This window comes from Odocoileus virginianus, chromosome 11 (assembly GCF_023699985.2).
Source record: "Odocoileus virginianus isolate 20LAN1187 ecotype Illinois chromosome 11, Ovbor_1.2, whole genome shotgun sequence".
Lineage (NCBI taxonomy): Eukaryota > Metazoa > Chordata > Mammalia > Artiodactyla > Cervidae > Odocoileus > Odocoileus virginianus.
The window spans coordinates 512230-530117 of NC_069684.1; the positions used below are offsets into that span (position 1 = coordinate 512230).

The following is a 17888-nucleotide window of genomic DNA, read 5'->3' on the forward strand; positions in this document are numbered from 1 at the left end:
CCTGGGAAGGGCCATCATCTCTGAGGATGGAGACTTCAAGCAACAGTTGTTCGTTAGTAACAGGTGCTTCTAGCATCACTTTTGTATCTGTCACAATAAACAGGCAAAATAAACATCTGTTCAATAAATTCTAACACAACTCACTCCCCTCCTACAGTGTGTACACATCTTGTAAAAATTGGAGGTTTACTCTGACGGGCCAGCCAATTGGGTTATCCTGCTGTTGGAGGGTTCTTACTGGGAGACCCTGGCATAGAGGGCCGTCTTTGGGCAAGAGGACCTGGCTTCTCCACGGGAAGAGGGCAGTGTCTGTGACGAGCTCGGGGTTCTGGGTGCCGGCCGGAGCTCCAGGGAGCACTCTGGGGTCAGGAGGGCAGGGTGACGTCTTGCAGGCCAGATCGGCTCCTGGTGCCCAGCTGTCGCCCTGGCACCTCGTCCCTGAGCCTACCCTGGGCTGGACCATCCCAGCCCTGCCTTGGCCAGGCCGTAGGAGGGGTGGGGAGCTGGTGAGTCTGGGGGCCCACGCTGGGGAGTAACAGTGTGTCCTGGGGAAGGAGCAACTTTTGGGGGCAGGAATTCTTCCTCCAGCCATCTGAGTCTTCTGTGTTGAGGAGGGGCTCCCTCTCCCCGCTCCTCCATCGGGGGCTTTGGGATCACCGAGCAGGGAGGCCTGGGTGGGTGGTTCTGTGCCTTTTCTGGCTGTGTGTTCCAGCATCTCCTGATGCCAGGCACTAAGGAAGGAGACAGGGAGACAGGCCCTGCTGGCCGAGCCTGGGCGGGCCCCAGGTCCAAGAGCCCCCCAGGGTCAGCATTCCCCGTGTCCACTCCATCCTTACCCCGTCCGTTTGATGCAGTGGGTGTGCCTGACATGCTGTACCAGAATCCTCTGGCGTGTTTGCTGGAGCGTGGGGTGTTGGACCTTCCCGAATGTCTGCTCAAGTCAGCACGTTGATCTGCTCCCCAGGCTGGCGGTCCAGGGACCACACCGACACACATCACCGTGGAGGCTGCACCTCGGCAATGCCCACATTCCACCGTGATAGCATCCTTGGAGACCGCAGGCCCTGGGGGTACCACTGACCTTTCACCCAGGAGAAAACCGAGGGGCAGAGATTCCTCGATGGCTCGGCACCTTCTCCTTTTCCCGTGTCCTTCCTCACGATTTATACTCATGCTCTCTGGGGTTCAGTTTTTTCAATGGCTGCCTCCTTCCTTGAATGTGGATCTCGGGGGGTGGAGGTCATACCTGTGAAGTTCACTGCTTCCGGAGCACCTGTGACAACCTCTGGTGCAGGGTAGATGCGCAGCCAGCCTTTGGACAGTGAAGGTGAGTGATGCGGGCTTGTCTCTGAGTTGGGAGCGGGTCCTGAGCCTCTGACCTTCGGGAGCACACCTACCCATGGCCCAGGAGCCCAGAGCCTGCAGGGTTGGCAGAGTGGGGTCCAGAAGGCTCTGCCACCTGGCTCTCGTGCCAGCTGGTGGGGCTGGGAGTGGGGAGGGCTTGTCTCGAATTTGCCCCCCGCCTGCCTCCCGTATCTCTGTCCTTCAGTTCCCAAACCTGTGAAGTGAAGACAATAACAGCACCTGCCTCAAGAGGCTGTGGTGAGTCGTTGAGTGAGTCACCATGGCAACCGTGCATCTTCATCTAGCGATTGTCAGGTACCAGATGCTGTTCTAGCGATGAACATAGACAAGCCCATTTAGTCTGTTACTGATTCCTCATTACAGACGAGGCACAGAGAGGTTCAGTACTTGACTGGAGTCACACAGCTTGTAGGTGGCAGAGGAGTCAGATCTGGACGGTCTGGTTCCATTCATTGGACAGTGGCGGCCCACGGACTCGCTCCAGAAAAGGCCAGAATCCAGCCATCTTGAGTGGCACTCTAGAGCCGCCCCAAGGTCCCAGCCCCACTCCACCCTGACTCACCCCAGGATCGTTCCTGCGGCCAGCCCTGGGGAATTCCCTGGGACAAGGACGGGGAATTTCTGGGACAAAGGAGAGATATTCCTAGCGGATGGGAAATGGTCGCCTTCCACGTGGCCTGCCCTGGTGGGGGGCTGCTCCAGCAAGGTCCTGGAGAAGGGTCTTTGTTGGGGAGGCCGACCCACGAGGGGCCCAGGAGGGTGGGGTGCAACAGCAGGTGCATGGCCTCAGCGCTTTGGGGTCGGCCGGGAACACACACAGTCTCATAGGAGCACCTCCTGCGGGTCTGTGGGCTGGGCTCTGGCAGGTGGGCAGAGCTGGGGTCACGAGCCAGGCAGCCGTGAGCTTCCGTCTCTGAGCATCTGCTTCCACCTAGTGGCCTCTGACATCCCCACGGCCCCAGAGAGCCTGGGGAAGCCCAGGGCCAGCAGGCCGCTGCCTTTCTTCAGCTTAGTTGCTCAAGTCGTGTCTGGTTCTTTGTGACGTCACGGACTGCAGCACGCCAGGCTTCCCTGCCCATCACCAACTCCTGGAGTTTACTCAGACTCACGTCCATTGAGTCGGTGATGCCATCCAACCATCTCATCCTCTGTCGTCCACTTCTCCTCCTGCCTTCAATCTTCAGGCATCAGGGTCTTTTCCAATCAGTCAGTTCCTCGTATCAGGTGGCCAAAGTATTGGAGCTTCAGCTTCAGCATCAGTCCTTCCAATGAATATTCAGGACTGATTTCCTTCAGGATGGACTGGTTGGATCTCCTTGCAGTCCGAGGGACTCTCAAGTCTTCTCCAGCACCACAGTTGCCTTTCCTAGGTTGGGGTTTGTGGAGCGCCCACTCCGAGGTGCAGTCGATGGGCACATTCAGAGCAGGGGCAGCAGGGGCTGCTCGGTCACCAACCCCCGTCCTGTGTGCCTGGCCCCGGTGCTCGACCTCTGTGGCGGCGGTTCCCATGGTTTCCACGTCTGAGAAAGAAGACAGTGGGAGTAGACCCTCTTCAGGATCCCTTTCCTGCTGAGCTCCTATATTCTGCCTGATTGAGGGGCTGAGAGCTTCAGCTCCGGAGTTGGACACACCTGCAGTTTGGATCCTGGCTGTGTGTGGTTGAGCGAGTTACTTTGCCTCTCTGAGCTGCGGTCGTGATGTAAACATGAAGTATGGTGGTTCTGTCCGGCAGCCTGGCCCAGCGAGTGCTCACGGACCCCAAGACTAACAACGGCCGCGATGACCCTGTCTCCTGAGGCGGGGCCGGAGCCCTGTCTCCCCCAGCCCGGTGTGGACGGCCGGGACAGTGGGTGGGCAGCCTCCGAGGGCCCTGCAGGTCTGAGTGCTGCCGTCCTTGGGACCAGGGGAGGCGTGTCCTGCGGGCAGCACAGGGCGCCCTGTGCCCAGCAGAGGGCCCTGCGCTGTCCTGCCTGGCTGCCGCGGGCAGAGGGACGGGGGGGCGACCACTGGAGCCGGCTGGCGACGCCAGACGCCCGGTGGGGGCGGGCCCGGCAGCCAGCTGCCCATCGAGTCGGCCCACACTCGGCCCGGCCTTGCCTCTGCGTGCGGGCAGCCGCGCTGCTCACCCGGCCATGCGGTGGCTGTGGCCGCTGGGCGTCTCCCTCGCCGTGGCGCTGGCAGCTGGGCCCGCAAGGGCCCCTGGGGGGGTCCGCCTGCACCAGGGCGGGCACCGGCCTGGGGCCCAGGAGCAGCCGGACCGGTCCAGGCGAGCAGCCGAGTGGGAGGATGCCAAGGGGCTGCAGCAGTACGTGCCTGAGGGGTGGGCTGGGCACCCCCGGCCCATCCGCCCCGCCACCCCGCAGCCCACCCAGCCCCGGGTGGCCGCCAGCCCCTCCCCGGGCCAGGCCAGGGCCGCTGGGGGCAGTGGGCAGGAGCCCCGGGGCAACGTGACGGGGACGCCCGGCCAGCGCCTGCAGGTGCAGAACCCCCTCTACCCGGTGACCGAGCGCTCGTACGGGGCCTACGCCGTCCTGCTGCTAGCCCTGGTGCTGTTCGCTGTGGGCATCGTGGGCAGCCTGGCGGTCATGTGCATCGTGTGGCACAGCTACTACCTGAAGAGCGCCTGGAACTCCATCCTGGCCAGCCTGGCGCTCTGGGACTTCCTCGTCCTGTTCTTCTGCCTCCCCGTCGTCACTTTCCACGAGATCACCAAGCAGAGGCTGCTTGGCGCGGTGTCCTGCAGAGCGGTGCCCTTCGTGGAGGTGAGCATGTGGCCCTCCGTGGAGGTGGGTGTGTGGCCCTTTGTGGAGGTGAGCGTGTGGCCCTCCGTGGAGGTGGGCGTGTGGCCCTTTGTGGAGGTGAGCGTGTGGCCCTCCGTGGAGGTGGGCGTGTGGCCGGGTAGAGCCCATGGGGCGGGGGCGGGGGGCTGCCAGGGTGGGCGGAGAGGGTGTGGCGGCCCCTGAGCCTGTCTCACTTCTCCCCCAGACTGGTCAGGGAGGCACACACAGTATGGCTCCAGTAGCTCTCAGGGCCCCCAGCCCCCCAGCCCCCTCCCGCCCTCCTGCCCCCCAGCCCCCCAGCCCGGCTCCTGCTCCCCCAGCCCGGCTCCTGCCCCCCAGCCCGGCTCTCGCCCCCAGCAGCCTCACGGCGGCCCCTTCTCTCCATGCTGAGAGCTCCCCTCCGCTGCCTTAACCCCTCCGTCTTTCCACCCAAGAAACTGCTCTGCTCTGTCTCTTTTTTCTCCCTCTGTGCCCCTTCTCTGCCACTCAATTTCCTGCCCCCTCAAGCAGTGCCTGAAGGGAGATTCCAATTCCCTGCAGACTCCCACCCTCCTAACCAGTCAGGTCTGTACCCTCACTGCCGTCACCTTACTCCATCCTCTGAAAGTAGAGCCCAGGTTCTGGGGGCTGCAGCTGAGGCTGGGGCATATTGGGGTGTCCCTGGGCGGGTCAGACCTCCTTTCCCTTTCCCTGTCTCCCAACCAGGGGGTAGACGAGATGGCCCTTTACCTCTGGGCCCTTCTTTGCTGGGATGAGTACATGGGTCTTGATGGATGTGTAGATCAGAAGAAGAGAGTGCAATCAAAACAAAGCCAAAATATGCCAAAATAAGTGCATTTGTGTGGGACACAGCGAGGCCACCGTGTCTGTACAGGAACATGAAATAAGCCAGCAGCCTTTTGAATGTTGTTTACGTGGGGCTTGGGGGGAATAATGAGGGCTAGAGTGACCGTTCCCCCCCAAAGCCACTCTCCTCCCAGGGGCTGAGTGAGTGGGTGGCTGGCCTGAGCAGGGAAGGAGTCAGGACAAGCGTCTGAACGCTGCCGTGATCCTGGTTCTCGCCGCGTCCCGTGAACTGGTGATGAGTTCTCATCCGGACAGACTTGCTGAGGTTTGGGAGGCAGCACAGACCCTTCCCTGCCCTCCCCAGCCCGGGGCGACCACCCAAAGGTGCTCAGACCTGAAGGAAGCCGCCCGGCTGGGCGCAGCTTTGCATCTCAGTTACCTGGAGCTCGGAGCCCCACTGAGCCTCGGGGTCAGACACGGGGCCTTGGAGGCGGGCAGACTGGCTGAGTGACCGGGGTGGGCACTTCAGCTGCCCCAGCTCAGCCCCCTCGTGGGTGACGGGTGATCAGCGTCACCGTGACTGAATGAACTCTCGCAGGACGACAGGTGTGACAGCTAGTGTGCTTGGAATTAAAACGAGTCAAGAGGTGCTTTTTACTAGGAAGGCCTCAGGGAGGGGAGAGGGTGACGCCCCGTGAGGCCTGTCTGCAGAGTCGTGGCCGGGGGAGCCGGGCCCCCCGCGGCTGGGGTCCCAGACGCCTGCCCCCTCCACAGCCTGGAGGACGGGTCACCGTGAGCCCTCCCTGCAGGCTGGCTGGCGGGTGAGAGGTGAGGGACAGATGCGCTGCCGGGCCCTTTCGTAGGGGCCCCACAAGGCCCTGGAGTGGCAGAGTGAGCTGCAGGGTTCCGGAGGGCCATCCTGAGAGGAAAGGAGGGGCCGTGTTGTTTTCCTCCAGAGGCCCAGGCCTGCCCGCAGAGGGGGCGGGGCCCCACAGCATGCCCCAGTGGGGAGGGGAGGTCCGAGCAGGGAGCGCCCCCCTCCCTGGCACTTGCCTCCTCTCTGCTCACAGGGCAGTCGTCCGTGCGCTGGGTGAGCAGCCTGAGGTCAGGTGGGCCGGTATGGAGGGGCTGCTTCGCTGGGTGGCCCGACCCTGGGCCTCTCTGGCAGGGCACGGCGGGACGGAGAGCCTGTGTCTGCACCCTGCAAGGCTAGCTGCCCCCCCAAGCCACGCACCCAGGGGACACGGGCATCTACAGCCCGGCAGGCCCAGGACCCCTGCATCCCTGCGTTCATCCTCGGGGATGACTCCTGAAGTCCCGGGAGCATGGTAATGACCCCCTCTCCCCAACTCCGTGCCCCGCAGGTCTCCTCCCTGGGCGTCACCACCTTCAGCCTCTGTGCCTTGGGCATCGATCGCTTCCACGTGGCCACCAGCACCCTGCCCAAGGCCAGGCCCGTCGAGCCGTGCCCGTCCATCCTGGCCAAGCTGGCGGTCATCTGGGTGGGCTCCATGACGCTGGCGGCACCCGAGCTCCTGCTGTGGCAGCTGGTGCGGGAGCCCAGCACTGCCGCGGGCACCGTGGACGCGTGCGTCATGAAGCCCTCAGCCCACCTGCCCGAGTCGCTCTACTCACTGGTCCTGACCTACCAGAACGCCCGCATGTGGTGGTCCTTCGGCTGCTACTTCTGCCTGCCCGTGCTCTTCACCGTCACCTGCCAGCTGGTGACGTGGCGGGTGCGGGGCCCACCAGGCAGGAAGCCTGAGAGCCGGCCGGGCCCGCAGGAGCCGCCGGGGGGCCGGCCCAGCAGCACCGTGGCTGGCCTGGCCGCTGTGCACGCCCTCTGCGCCCTGCCCGAGAACGTGTGCAACGTCGTGGCCGCCTACCTGTCGGCCGCGCTCACGCGCCAGACCTTGGAGCTGCTGGGCCTGGTCACGCAGTTCTCCACCTTCTTCAAGGCGGCCATCACGCCGCTGCTGCTCCTGTGCGTGAGCCGCCCGCTGGGCCGCGCCTTCCTGGACTGCTGCTGCTGCTGCTGCGGCGAGGGCTGCGGCCGGCCGGCGGCCCCCAGCGGCCCCCGCGCCAAGCTGCACACAGAGCTCTCTGCCTCCGGCTACTTCCACAAGTCCCGCGAGGCGCCGCCGCTCCTGGCCCTGGGCACACCCTGCTGAGGCTTGGCTGGCCCGTGCGGGGAAGCTCTGCCCAGAGGTGGGCTCGGCTCCCCGGGCTATGGCCCGGGCCTGCTGCGCCGGGGCCTGCCCACCCATGCTCCGCCCAGGGCAGTGGTCCTCCAGGTTCTTAGAGCTGCTCTGAAACTCTCCGGAACCTTGCCTGGCCCCCGCTCCCCCCGCAATCTGGAGCCTGACCGCACCGCCCGTGTGCCCCTCTCTGCACCGTCCCCCCCCAGGACCTGGCTCCTCGCTGGGCACGGCCAGCCCCGCGCTGCATGCTGCCTTCGGGTGCCGTCCCCCCCGGGAGGACTTGTCTCTCCGTCCTCCTCCTCCTCCGATGTACCCCGGTTGGCCTGTACCCCCCGCCCCCCCCCCCCCCCCCCGCTCAGGTGCTCCCCGGTAGATGGCCCTTCTTGGAAAACAATAAACTAGGTAGAACCAGCCGTGTGCCACCGGCCTTTCTTATGCCACATCCTGGCAGTGCCCAGATGCACCTGGACTTTGCCCGCCTGGCCCATGGCCAGTGTCCTGCCCAGCCTGGGGCGCCATGGCTCTGAGGGCAGATTGAATGAAAGGGCTTGGAGGCTGGGCCCCTGTGCCCTCAGTTGGGCCTGAACCCAGCCGTCCCCGGGAAGAAGGCTGGAAACTTATCTTCCATGGAGCGCCCCCTCACTGCTCCTCCCTCCGCACAAAGCCCCCATTCGAGGGTCTGCCTCTGAGAACAGCTCTTGTCTGGCTTCTCAGAATGGACTGTTCAGCCCACAGACGACCCAGCCACCTGCCCCCACCCCACACCCTCGCCGTAGCCAGAGCTCTGACATACCCCACCCCCCGAGTCTTCTTTCCTCTCACTGGTTCCTCCTGCAACGGGGGGCCTTCCAGAGGCCCCTGAGCCTCGTCTGGGCCCAGCGAGTCTGGCCCAAGGTCAGCCAGAGGGGCGCCTTGGCTGAGGCCCCAGGAGCCTGCCCTCCCATCTGAGGGATGGACTCCTCCGCGGGGAGTCCCCGCTGCCAGCTGTTCCCAGGTAACCCGCGGGCCCAGGAGGGTCCCCGGGGGGACAGGGTGGTAGCGTGCCCGAGGCTCCCCTCTCCGCTGGTTACCCCACCCACAGCCCTTGGCCTCAGCCTCCTTCCCCCACACTCCGGGATCTTAGCGGCCTTGTTCTCTCTCCCTGGCACCCACCCCCAGGACGGGTGACGCCAAGGGAGAGGGAGGCCGTTGCTAGGTGATGGCGCTGCTGGGCGCACACTCTTTGTGCTGTGAGATGCAGGCGGCCTCCACGGTGACCGAAGCCCCCAGCCTCGTCTGCAGCAGCTTAGGATGGAGGGGGAGCAGGCTGGGGGTGGGCCAAGGGCAGGCCGGGTGCTGGGTGCCCTCCCCCACTTCCTCTCCGCGCCCCCCCACCCCAGTCCCAGATGCACCAGCAGCTTCCTGGTGCGGGGGGTGGGGGGGGGCGTGGGGGGTGGTGAAATGGGGATGAGCAGGGCGGGGGGGGGGGGGGAGGTCGGGGCTCCGCCACATCCTGTCTGGGGGCTCTGCCAAGGGGCACCCTTGCCTCTCCCAGCTCAGAGCCATGAGAGGAGATGGCGGCCCCGAGGCCCGGCTTGCCCCGCTGCCCCAGGCAGCCAACGTGAGTGGCCTGTAGGATTAGTCAGCCAGTGGGCCAGCGGGCCTTGGGAAGGAGCCACGGTCGCTCGGGCCTGGCCAGCTGAGGGAACAAAGCGGCATTTGTTGCTTAGGGGTCCTGGGCCTGGGGTAGGGGGGCTGGTTGGCAGTGGTGAGCAGTGGACTTGAGCTGGGTCTTCAGGGGATACCAGCCAGCTGGGAAGGGCCAACGCACTGAGCCCCCTACTCTCCCCCACACTCGCAGTGAGAATTGCCTCCCTTGGGCAGGCTGGACCGCAGTGAAGCGGGATGAACTCCTCACAGAGGCCCGGAGTCACTGGAGGCCTGAGACAGGACTCCTAGAGCTCCAGGCAGGAGGCCCTGCATCCAGCACCTTCCTTCCTGTCCCCCCGGGGGGTGCAGTTCTGCAGAGCTGCAGAGGGCCCCACTCCCACCACGGTGCATGAATCTGCAGTCTGCTGCGTGTGCTGGGCAGTCTGTCCGATAGGCTCCTGCTGCGTGCCTTGTTTACAGGCGCTGGGCAGGAGGGTGCCTGCTGGCTGGTGAGCAGCTCATCCTGTCTCAGCTCAAGTCCTACCCTTCTCAGAGAACACGGGAGGCCAGAAAGGCAGGTCAACCGATCCCCGCATCCTGCTCTCCAGACCGTGGGTGCTGGTCCTGCCCCAGCGCCCCAGGCCACGGCATCACCAGCCACCGAGCAGCCAGGAGGACCAGCCTAGCCCTGGACCACCTTGCCTCTCCTGAGGGGCTGGTCAGCACGTGTGCACGTTCAGTTGTGTCCAACTCTGCACCTGTTTGGACTGCAGCCGCCAGGCTCCTCTGTCCGTGGAATTTTCCAGGCAAGAATACTGGAGCGGGTGGCCATTTCCTCCTCCAGGGGATCTTCCCGACCCAAGGATCGCACCTAGTCTCCTGCATTGCAGGCGGATTCACCACTGAGCTACCTGGGAAGGCACCCCAAAGTCATCTGGCTCCATTGGCCAAATTCTATCAAACCTCGCAACAGCGGGGAGCCCCTCTCCAGCCAGGCCACTCCTCCCTGCCGTCATGATGACCGGAAGGAGCCTCCAGGAGAAAGCCCTGAGGACAAACGACCTCAGAGCCACCAATGCAGGCCCTCCTCCCAGGACCCTGGAAGCTGCTTTCTCCCAGCAGAGGCTGGATGAAGCCTGCGTGTAGGGCCGTCCCATTTCTGGGAGGAGGGGAGCCCTGTGGGGCGGGGCTTACGGTAAAACTGGGTCAAGATGGCCCCGGATTTGGGAAGGATTTTCGAGAAGCGGGATGCAAGGCTCTGAGCTGCTTTGGAGGCCGGGGGTGGGGTGGGGGGGCGGGTCTTGGTGGAAGGAGGGAGGGCGCGGCCTCTCCTAGGAAACCAGCAGCCCCCACACCAGCGGCTGAGCGGGTCAGCTGCCGGCTCCGCACGCCGGCCGCTGCCCACCCCGGGGCCGTCTCCTGGCTCCGCCCGCTCCAGGCGGAGCCCTGGACGCACTGCGCGCGGCATCCCTCGCGGTGGCGCGGCCGGACAGGTGGTGACACCGGCGCCCTCGGGCCGCTGGCAGCTCAGAGCGGGGGACCAGAGGAGGCGGCAGCAAGCAGGAGCCAGGCCGCACGCGGGGGCCGCTCTGTAAAGAGCCATTGTATGCCCGGGCCAGCGTGTGCCTCCCGCTGGCTGGGTGCGCCCGGGTGGAGGGCTGGAGTCCGGAGCCTACCGGGCCACCGAGGGCCAAGAACTCACACCATGCAACCCCCCAACACAAAATTGTCGTTTATTCTTGTTAGGAGGCAAAAAAATGTACAGTTACAAGAATCATCTTCCAAACAGAGGTTAAATATGAGCAGAAAAGTGTAAAAAAGGAAGAGGGACATCACTTTACAAATCATTAAATTAAATAAACCAACAGAAAACAAAAATCCAAAGAACCAACCCCCCATGCTGAGTTCTCTCCTGTGCAACTCTGCAAAGCGAGAACAGAAAGTGAGGTGGCCCATGGAGGTGGGGGCCTGGGGAGGGGCAGGAGCTGGAAGCCCGCCAGGCCGGCGGGGGCACCTCGGAGGCGGCCCCTGCCCTCCGCCCGGCTGGGGCCAAGAGGGGAGTCCCTGAAGGCTCGCTCCCATCCGCCTGACATCCAAACACTGCGGGGACAGACGGGGCTCGGGACGGCCGCTCCTGCCAGGCTGGTGCCTTTCCGGGCAGACCGGCCCCAGCCGACCCGCGCGGCTCCTTCCTGCTCTCCCCACCGCCCCCTCCCAGATCCTGGCTGGGCCCTGCAGCATCAAATGGTTGATTTTAGTCTTTGCTTAAATTAAAAAATTAAAATATATATACATATATATACTGTACACACAGGACAATAACAGAGTGGGAAAGGGGAGCGGGAGGGGGCGGGGACGGGAAACGGAGCCGGGAGGGGGAGGTTAGGGGCGGGCGGGAGCCATTTATTTTACAGTCAAATCAGGAGTTCAGCAGAACGGGACTCTGGGGCCCCCCGGAGGACCCTCCCCGCGCGGAGTACGGAGGGTGGGCTTGGGGGGCCGCAGGGGGAGGGGGAGCTCGGCCTCAGGTTGGGACGCGGTCCCTGGTCCGAGGGCACGGCCGCGGTCTCAGCTTCTCCGCGACTTTGAGTGTTGGATAAGCCACTGTAGGGTGATGTCTGGGGGGACAAGGGAGCAGGTTACAGGGCTTCAGGGCTGCTTCTCCTGCGGAGAGCGCACACTGGGGGCGGGGGGCTGCAGCTGGGGTCACCCCACGGGCGTCAAAGCCCAGTTCCAACGTCAGACCTGCTCCGACAGAGACGGAGCCCCAGGGGGTTCGCCCAAGACCGCACACCAGTGGACGCAGGGCAGGGACTTTCTGCCGCCCGTCCCACCAGGGGAGCCCGAAGCCTCCCCTCCCGCCCCACACCCGCCCCACACCCACCGATGTTGTCCTTCTCTTTGCAGGAGATGGAGTAGCAGCAGATCTCTCGGTCCTGGATGGCAGACAGGTTCCTGCGGGGACCACCCAGTATCCTGAAGCTGCAGCCCTGGGGACTGGGGACTTGGGGCTGGGAGCGGGGGCCGCGGGTGTCGGGGAGGCCGGGAGGAGCGCGAAGGGCGGGCCCGCGGGCGCCACCGCGCGGCCGGCGTCGGGAGCGCGCGAGCCCGCCACTCCGCGCCGGGGGTGAGCCCACTCACATTTTCTCGATCAGCTCCTTCTCATCCAGCGCTCCCGGAAGGTCTCGCTTGTTCCCCAGGACGAGAACCTGCCGCGAAGAGAGGACAGGGCTCGGACCAGGGCTGCCGCGGCCCGGCCGCCCTGGAGGGGGTGGGCCCGGGCGCCCCCACACCGCCTCACCCGCGCAGAGCTGGGCCTGCCCGCCATCCCCACGTCCCGGGCCTTGCCCTCCCACTCCACGCGGGGCTGACCGGGATGCCCTGCAGCTGGGGCTTGTCCAGTAGGTTGTGGAGCTCATTCTTGGAGGCCTCAATTTTCTCTTGGTCAGCGGCATCCACCATGTACCTGGGGGACGGCAGGTGGGGACACAGTTGGCCCCACAGGCTGGGGTGGGGGTGGGAGCCGCCACCTGGGCGGGCTCAGCCGGGGGCTCCGGTGGGACAGCCTGCGGGGCCGCGGGGACCTGCCCGTGTCCTGCCTCCACAGACCCGGAGAGGCTGCTGCTCGCAGGGCAGCACGGGGTCCTGTGAGATCAGACCCCCGTCCTTCCAGGAGGGACCCTCTTCTGTTCTCACGGGAGGACCAGACAAGGGGGTAGACAACTGCAAAGGAAGCCCCAACAGGCTTTATGCCCAAAACGCTTTTAAAGAAATTAGACTGGGGAGTTCCCTGGTGGTCCTGGCTGCAGGGGGTACCAGTTCCATCCCTGGTCCAGGAACTTAAAGATCCCACATACCACGTGGCCAAAAAACTTAATAATAAATCAGGTTACAGGGTGTAAGATAAGCCACAACGATGTACTTTACCATATAGGGGATAGAGCCAATATTTTGACATAACTATAAAGAGTGTTACCTTTAAAAACTGTATAAAAAACAAATTTAAAAACAATGAAAGCTAAACGATCTTTTGTTCGGACACATATATATGTTGTTGTTGCTGTTTTTTAAAAGCAAGGGAGGGAATTCCCTGGCAGTCTAGTGGTTAGAACTCCACGCTCACTGTGAAGGGCTGGGGTCAGGGAACGGAAATCCTGCAAGCTGTGTGGTGCGTCAAAAATGAAAAAGAAAATAAAGTTAAAAAGGAAAAAAAAAATAGGGAGTGAACTGCTAAATCACATAAATTCAGAACATAAATTAGTCTGAGTCGGGGGAGGTACACGCGGAGGCTTCCACATGAGGCGATCGGTGCTGCGGATCTCTGAGTGGACGGTGGGCGTCCAGAGGGTCCGTCCGAGCAAAGGCGAAGCCAAAGCAGCGACAGGGGCTCGCGCCGCCGGCCAGGGCCCATCCCGCGCACTCACACGATGGCGCTCACTCCGCGGCAGTAGCGCTCCCACATGCTGCGGAAGCGGGGCTGTCCCCCGATGTCCCAGAGCTGCAGAGAGGGGGCGGCGTCAGCGGTGGGCGGACCCTGGCCCGGCCGGGCTTCCCCCCACCCGCCCCAACTCCTCCACCCCGTCCCCCCCCCCGGCTGTCATCTGTTCACTATGAGGGCCCTCTGGCGCTCCCCGGCCGCGCACCTTGATGGTCACGTTCCCCTTGGTGATCTTGCGCATGTTGAAGCCCACAGTGGGGATCATGTCCTCGTTGAACTGTCCCGACTGGAAGGGAGAGTCAGAATCGGGAAGGGGGCAAAAATGGCAGGAGCCAACGCCCGGTCCCATGTGGCCATGGACCAGGTCTTCCAGAGTCTCTCCTGCCTCCACTCCCACACCCCCACCCCCTCCAGGCCACCAGGGGGTCCCTGGCGGGTGCCACGTGCCCCCCACTTTCAGGCAAGACGCGGCCCTGGCCAAGCCCGGCGTCCACCTCGCAGTTGGGCTCTCCCGTGACAGACAGGGCTCTGGAGAGGCTCGGCCTGCACAGAGAGCCCCTCCTGAGAGCCAGCCTCCACGCCCCCGTGCATCCCCTGGTGGGACCGGCGGGGCAAACGGCCGAGGTTCACACTCGCACAAGGCAGTGAACATGCATGTCAAATCCGGATGGGTAAGTCAGCCACACCCCACATGCAATGCACAGCCAGTGTTTTCTGGGCTTCTTTGTACTGTACCAGTTTGTAGGGTGGGTGGTCTTCCCCGGGACCTCACCAGACCGAGCTCCTTGGGGACTAACTCATTTCCCATAACCCAGTTTCAGATTCTAACAGTTCTCATTTCTCCCCTCTCAACTGTCTCCATGATCTCTAGACTGTTCTAAACTAGCCACAGGCCTCTAACAAGGCCAGATCGAACTCCGCCCAAGGCTGTCTCCTACATGTCTCTTCACATGTAGGCCTCTGCTCGCCCTCGGACACAGGCTGAAGGCAATGTGGCTTCCTTAACCTTGAACCTGAGGGGACAGCCTTGCTCCCCTGTGATGCCACCTTCTACTGCCAGGCGGCAGGAGTCCTTTGCCTCCGGCCACACAGAGCAGCCAGGGGCTCTGATCACTGGCCAAAGTGTGGACATGGTGGTTTCTTGTTCAGAGCCTGTGAGTGTGAACCAAGTCCCCCAGGTCCCAGCTGAAGGAGATAGACGGATTCCCTTTTGTCTTCAGGAGTCATCAAGGCCCTCGGATGGGAGCGGGGGCCACCCAAGAGGCGTGCTAGGGATAAGGCGGATCGAGGGGCTTCAGAGACCCCTGAGAGTGCACACAGTGCGTCTGCACATATTTGGTGAAAGGGTCTCTGGTTTCCATCAGGTATCAAAAGGGTCCAAGAGCCTCTAAAGCGAGGAAACTCAGGAAAAGGGAGCGCCCTGAGGAGGCGGCTTCGCTTTTGGCTAACTAGGGAGAAGCATGTGTGGTTTACCTCTGCAAACCCCGGCAGGGTGTGGGGGGCGCACCCCCACCCTGAGCATGTTAAGAACATGGAGACTGAGGAAGGGAAGCCCAGTTCTCATTTATCACTCTTCATGGAGGAGCTTGGACAAGACACTTTGACCTCTCTGGGCCTTGAAGTCTCCTTCTGTGAAATGGGGGAGAGGGGTTTGGTTTCCTAGAAAGTGGCCCACAGGGCTCACAAAGAGCTTGGAAATGGTCTCCATATGCGAGGAACCATCATTGCCCCCTGGCGACCAGAACACCCACAGGCTCTCCTAGAAATAAAAAGCCCAGCCTGGCAGAGGGGGGTGCCGGAGGACCCTCAGGGAGGCAGGCTCCCTGCCCCGGGATTTCCAGGTCAGCAGTCAATCAGAGCTAAGCTGGAACCAGTCGCAGCTTCATTTCTCGGCTAAGGCCTCGGATCTTACAAGCTCCTCCTTCAAGGTCAGCAGGAACCCTAAAGTTGTCTAGTGGAGCGCCCCCTCAGATTTGAATTCCCTCTAGCTCATCCCTCCTGGGTTAGCTGTGGCACTCCGAAGTTCTTTACAATGAGTCAAAAATCCATCTTCCCAAGTTTACTCCTGGGTACCTCAAGATCAGTTCTTCCATTGGACAGTCATTCACGCTTTAAAGTATTTGAAAATATTTGTCCTCTAGCTTCCCTTGGGCAAAACACCTCCTACTTGCAGGCAGCACAGCCTTTTCAGAGCTTGGGAAGCTGAGGTTTGGGTTCTCCGAAGCACGGAAGTCTCAATGACACTGCCCAGCTCACGTTAGCCGTTTGAGCAGCAGATACATAAACTCAATTTCTATTTACAGTCAGACTCATAGAGTGAGCAGAAAAAACAAACGAGGAAAAGCTGAGACAAAGAAAGGCCAAATGAAGAGGCCAACGGGATTCAGCAGATCAGTGGTGGGCACAAGGGCAGAGCCCAGGGTCCTGACTCTTTGTTTCTTTCTGAAAGACACTCCACTGGGATCATACCCGGGTATGGCCCTGGAGGAGCTGAGAACTCTGGACTCACTCAGACGTGGGCACTCCCACTGTGGCCCACAAGGATGGGTGTTTCTGGGAAGCCTCTTTCTAGGGAAATCGAGGTTCCACTTTTGGGATGTGCGAGCTGAGGTGGCACATTTCATGTCGTGAAGATGAAGGTGTGGCCGGGGGGGCGGGCAGCCTCCTTGTGCACCTCAGAAACTCTTGACCCTGGTGATGGAATCTGTGACTCTGGGATTCCGTTCTGACCTGCCAGAGCCTCCTGCTCTCTGGACACGACCAGGACACAGAAGCGCCTGGGCGCCTGCGGATCCCTGCTGGGGACACGGCTTTGTAGCCGCTCCAGGAGGAGCACATCCCCAGGACCAGAGGTGACGCCCAGGCTGAGCCACGAGAGCAGCAAGCGGCCCCCTCCTGGCCTCACCGCGGTCACCTCCCAGCCAGGCACCTGGCCCCTGCTCCTGGAGCCCGAGCCTACGTCAACGCCGTGTCTAACCAGGGGTCTGCGACCGAGGGCCAGAGCCCGGGCAGACAGGAGCCCAGACACCATCCTGCCAACAAACCCAGACTGGGCCCCACAGGCTTGTCTTGCTGGGTGAGCGGCCAGGAGCCCCTGGGCAGAGGTCATCACAAACATGTTTAGGAAAGGGAGCCAGGGCCCAAACAGGCCGTCGTGGGGAATCTAACCCCAGCCTCCCTCCACCCTTCTCTTCAAGGGTGCGCAGAACGGACAAGGGAGGTACCCAGGCCCGCGGTCACACTTCTCCGCTGACCCATCTCATGCACCGCCGGTCCACAGTTCTCAGAAAACCCAGGCAGGGCACAAGCCGAGCCCTGCCCAAGCCTCCCTCAGCCCCACGGGCCCAGCGCAGCCAGCTCACAAGCGCACAAACGCCTGCCAGGCCGCGGCCGCCACTGCCGTTCAGCTCGTCTTCCCCTTTTCTGAGACACATTTTAACTCCTTCCCCACCACCGCCCTGACTCTAAAAGGCTCACGCTCGCCCACCCGGGTCCCGGAGCCACTCTCCCCTCTTTCCCCAGAGTGGACCTGCCCCCCACCTCCACCCCATCCTCCGGGTCCCCACCTCCTCTGCAACTTCCGGGCCAGGCGGGGCCTCCGAGGAGTGCCGTCCATCCCCCCGGACCCCCAGCTGGGCAGAGGTTCCCGTAGAGGAGGCGTCTGGGCTGGCGCCCTGGGCCCCGGGCGGATTCCACTCCCCCCAGAGCATCCCTCTCCCCACCACCGTCAATAGCGCCGGGGCTTCCCCTTCCGGCCAGGCGGGGTTGACCCCCCGGGGTGGGGCTTGGGCCGCCGGGGCCCCTGCCCAAGCCGCAGGACATCCCATCCCGCGACCCTCCGCGCGGCAGGCCCTGCACTTTCGCCCCGTCATGCGCCGGACTGCGGTGCGGAAGGCGGGCCGTCTCCGCGGGCGGCGGTCCCTCGGGCCTCGTGACACCCTCGGAGCCGCCAGTCCCGGGCCTGGGCCGCGTCCCCTGTCCCCCGCCCCCCGCGCCCTCGGTGCCATCCGGGCCCGGGCGTGCGCCGCCGGGCCCCCGGGGCCGTGGTAGGCCCCGCGCCTCCACGCCGGGCGGGGACCCGCTCAGCCCGGCGCGGCGGGGGCTCGGGGCCGGCGGCCGGCGCCCGTACCGCGATCACGTTGACGAAGGTGGTCTTGCCGGAGTACTGCAGCCCGACCAACGTGAGCTCCATCTCCTCCTTCCAGAACAGGGCCTTGAACCAGTCCAGCAGCTTGTTGAACAAAGCGATCATGGTCGCTGCGCCGGCCGCGCCTGGTGCCGGCCCCCCGCCGCCCCTGTTGCCCTCGCGCTGCAGCCGGAGCGGCCCTCCCCGGTGCGGCCCGGCTCCGGGCTCGGTGCGGGCGGAGGCTCGGCAGGAGCGCGCGGCGGCCGACGACTCGCTGCCGGGATCGGCGCGACGATGGGTGTGGCCTCGGCGCGTCCTCCCCCCGCCCGGCCGCCGTCCTCCTCGCCGCCGTCCTCCGGCTCCGCCCGCGCGGCCGGCGGCCCTGCTCGCCCCCGAGCGAGCGCGCTCCTCCGCGCCGGGCCGGCGGACCGAGCCGCGGAGGGTTGGGCGGGGCGCGAGGGGCGCCTGGGGAAAGGAGCTCCGGTTACTTTTCCCCTTCGCGAGCTGCCGCGTCCTGACGGGCACCCGTCCGGTTTTCCAGGCAGTGGCTCGGAGGTGGGCGA

At 63.8% G+C, this 17888-nt stretch overlaps 2 protein-coding genes across 2 annotated transcripts; one reads left to right on the top strand and one right to left on the bottom strand.

The window, feature by feature from the left end:
- The first annotated feature begins 3360 nt into the window (after positions 1-3360).
- Positions 3361-7543, top strand: GPR37L1 (G protein-coupled receptor 37 like 1). Its single transcript, XM_020881979.2, has 2 exons — positions 3361-4127; positions 6296-7543. The coding sequence occupies exons 1-2, from the start codon at positions 3498-3500 to the stop codon at positions 7100-7102; spliced, it is 1437 nt and encodes a 478-aa protein (XP_020737638.2). The 5' UTR covers positions 3361-3497; the 3' UTR covers positions 7103-7543.
- A 2934-nt stretch (positions 7544-10477) lies between these two features.
- Positions 10478-17872, bottom strand: ARL8A (ARF like GTPase 8A). The gene is made up of 7 exons (XM_070473790.1): positions 17329-17872; positions 13405-13485; positions 13186-13259; positions 12134-12227; positions 11903-11970; positions 11646-11716; positions 10478-11379 (listed from the first exon to the last, which is right to left on the bottom strand). The coding sequence occupies exons 1-7, from the start codon at positions 17449-17451 to the stop codon at positions 11330-11332; spliced, it is 561 nt and encodes a 186-aa protein (XP_070329891.1). The 5' UTR covers positions 17452-17872; the 3' UTR covers positions 10478-11329.
- Positions 17873-17888: the final 16 nt, after the last annotated feature.

Bases quoted from the DNA above. Each gene is read 5' to 3' on its own strand.
- GPR37L1 (XM_020881979.2), top strand. From the start codon at position 3,498: ATGCGGTGGCTGTGGCCGCTGGGCGTCTCCCTCGCCGTGGCGCTGGCA. The intron at 4,128-6,295 runs GTGAGCATGTGG...CGTGCCCCGCAG, and splicing joins GAGCGGTGCCCTTCGTGGAG to GTCTCCTCCCTGGGCGTCAC.
- ARL8A (XM_070473790.1), bottom strand. From the start codon at position 17,451: ATGATCGCTTTGTTCAACAAGCTGCTGGACTGGTTCAAGGCCCTGTTC. The intron at 11,971-12,133 runs GTCAGCCCCGCG...TCTTCGCGGCAG, and splicing joins CCCAGCTGCAGGGCATCCCG to GTTCTCGTCCTGGGGAACAA. The intron at 11,380-11,645 runs GTGGGTGTGGGG...TTGTCCCCCCAG, and splicing joins CAAAGAGAAGGACAACATCG to ACATCACCCTACAGTGGCTT.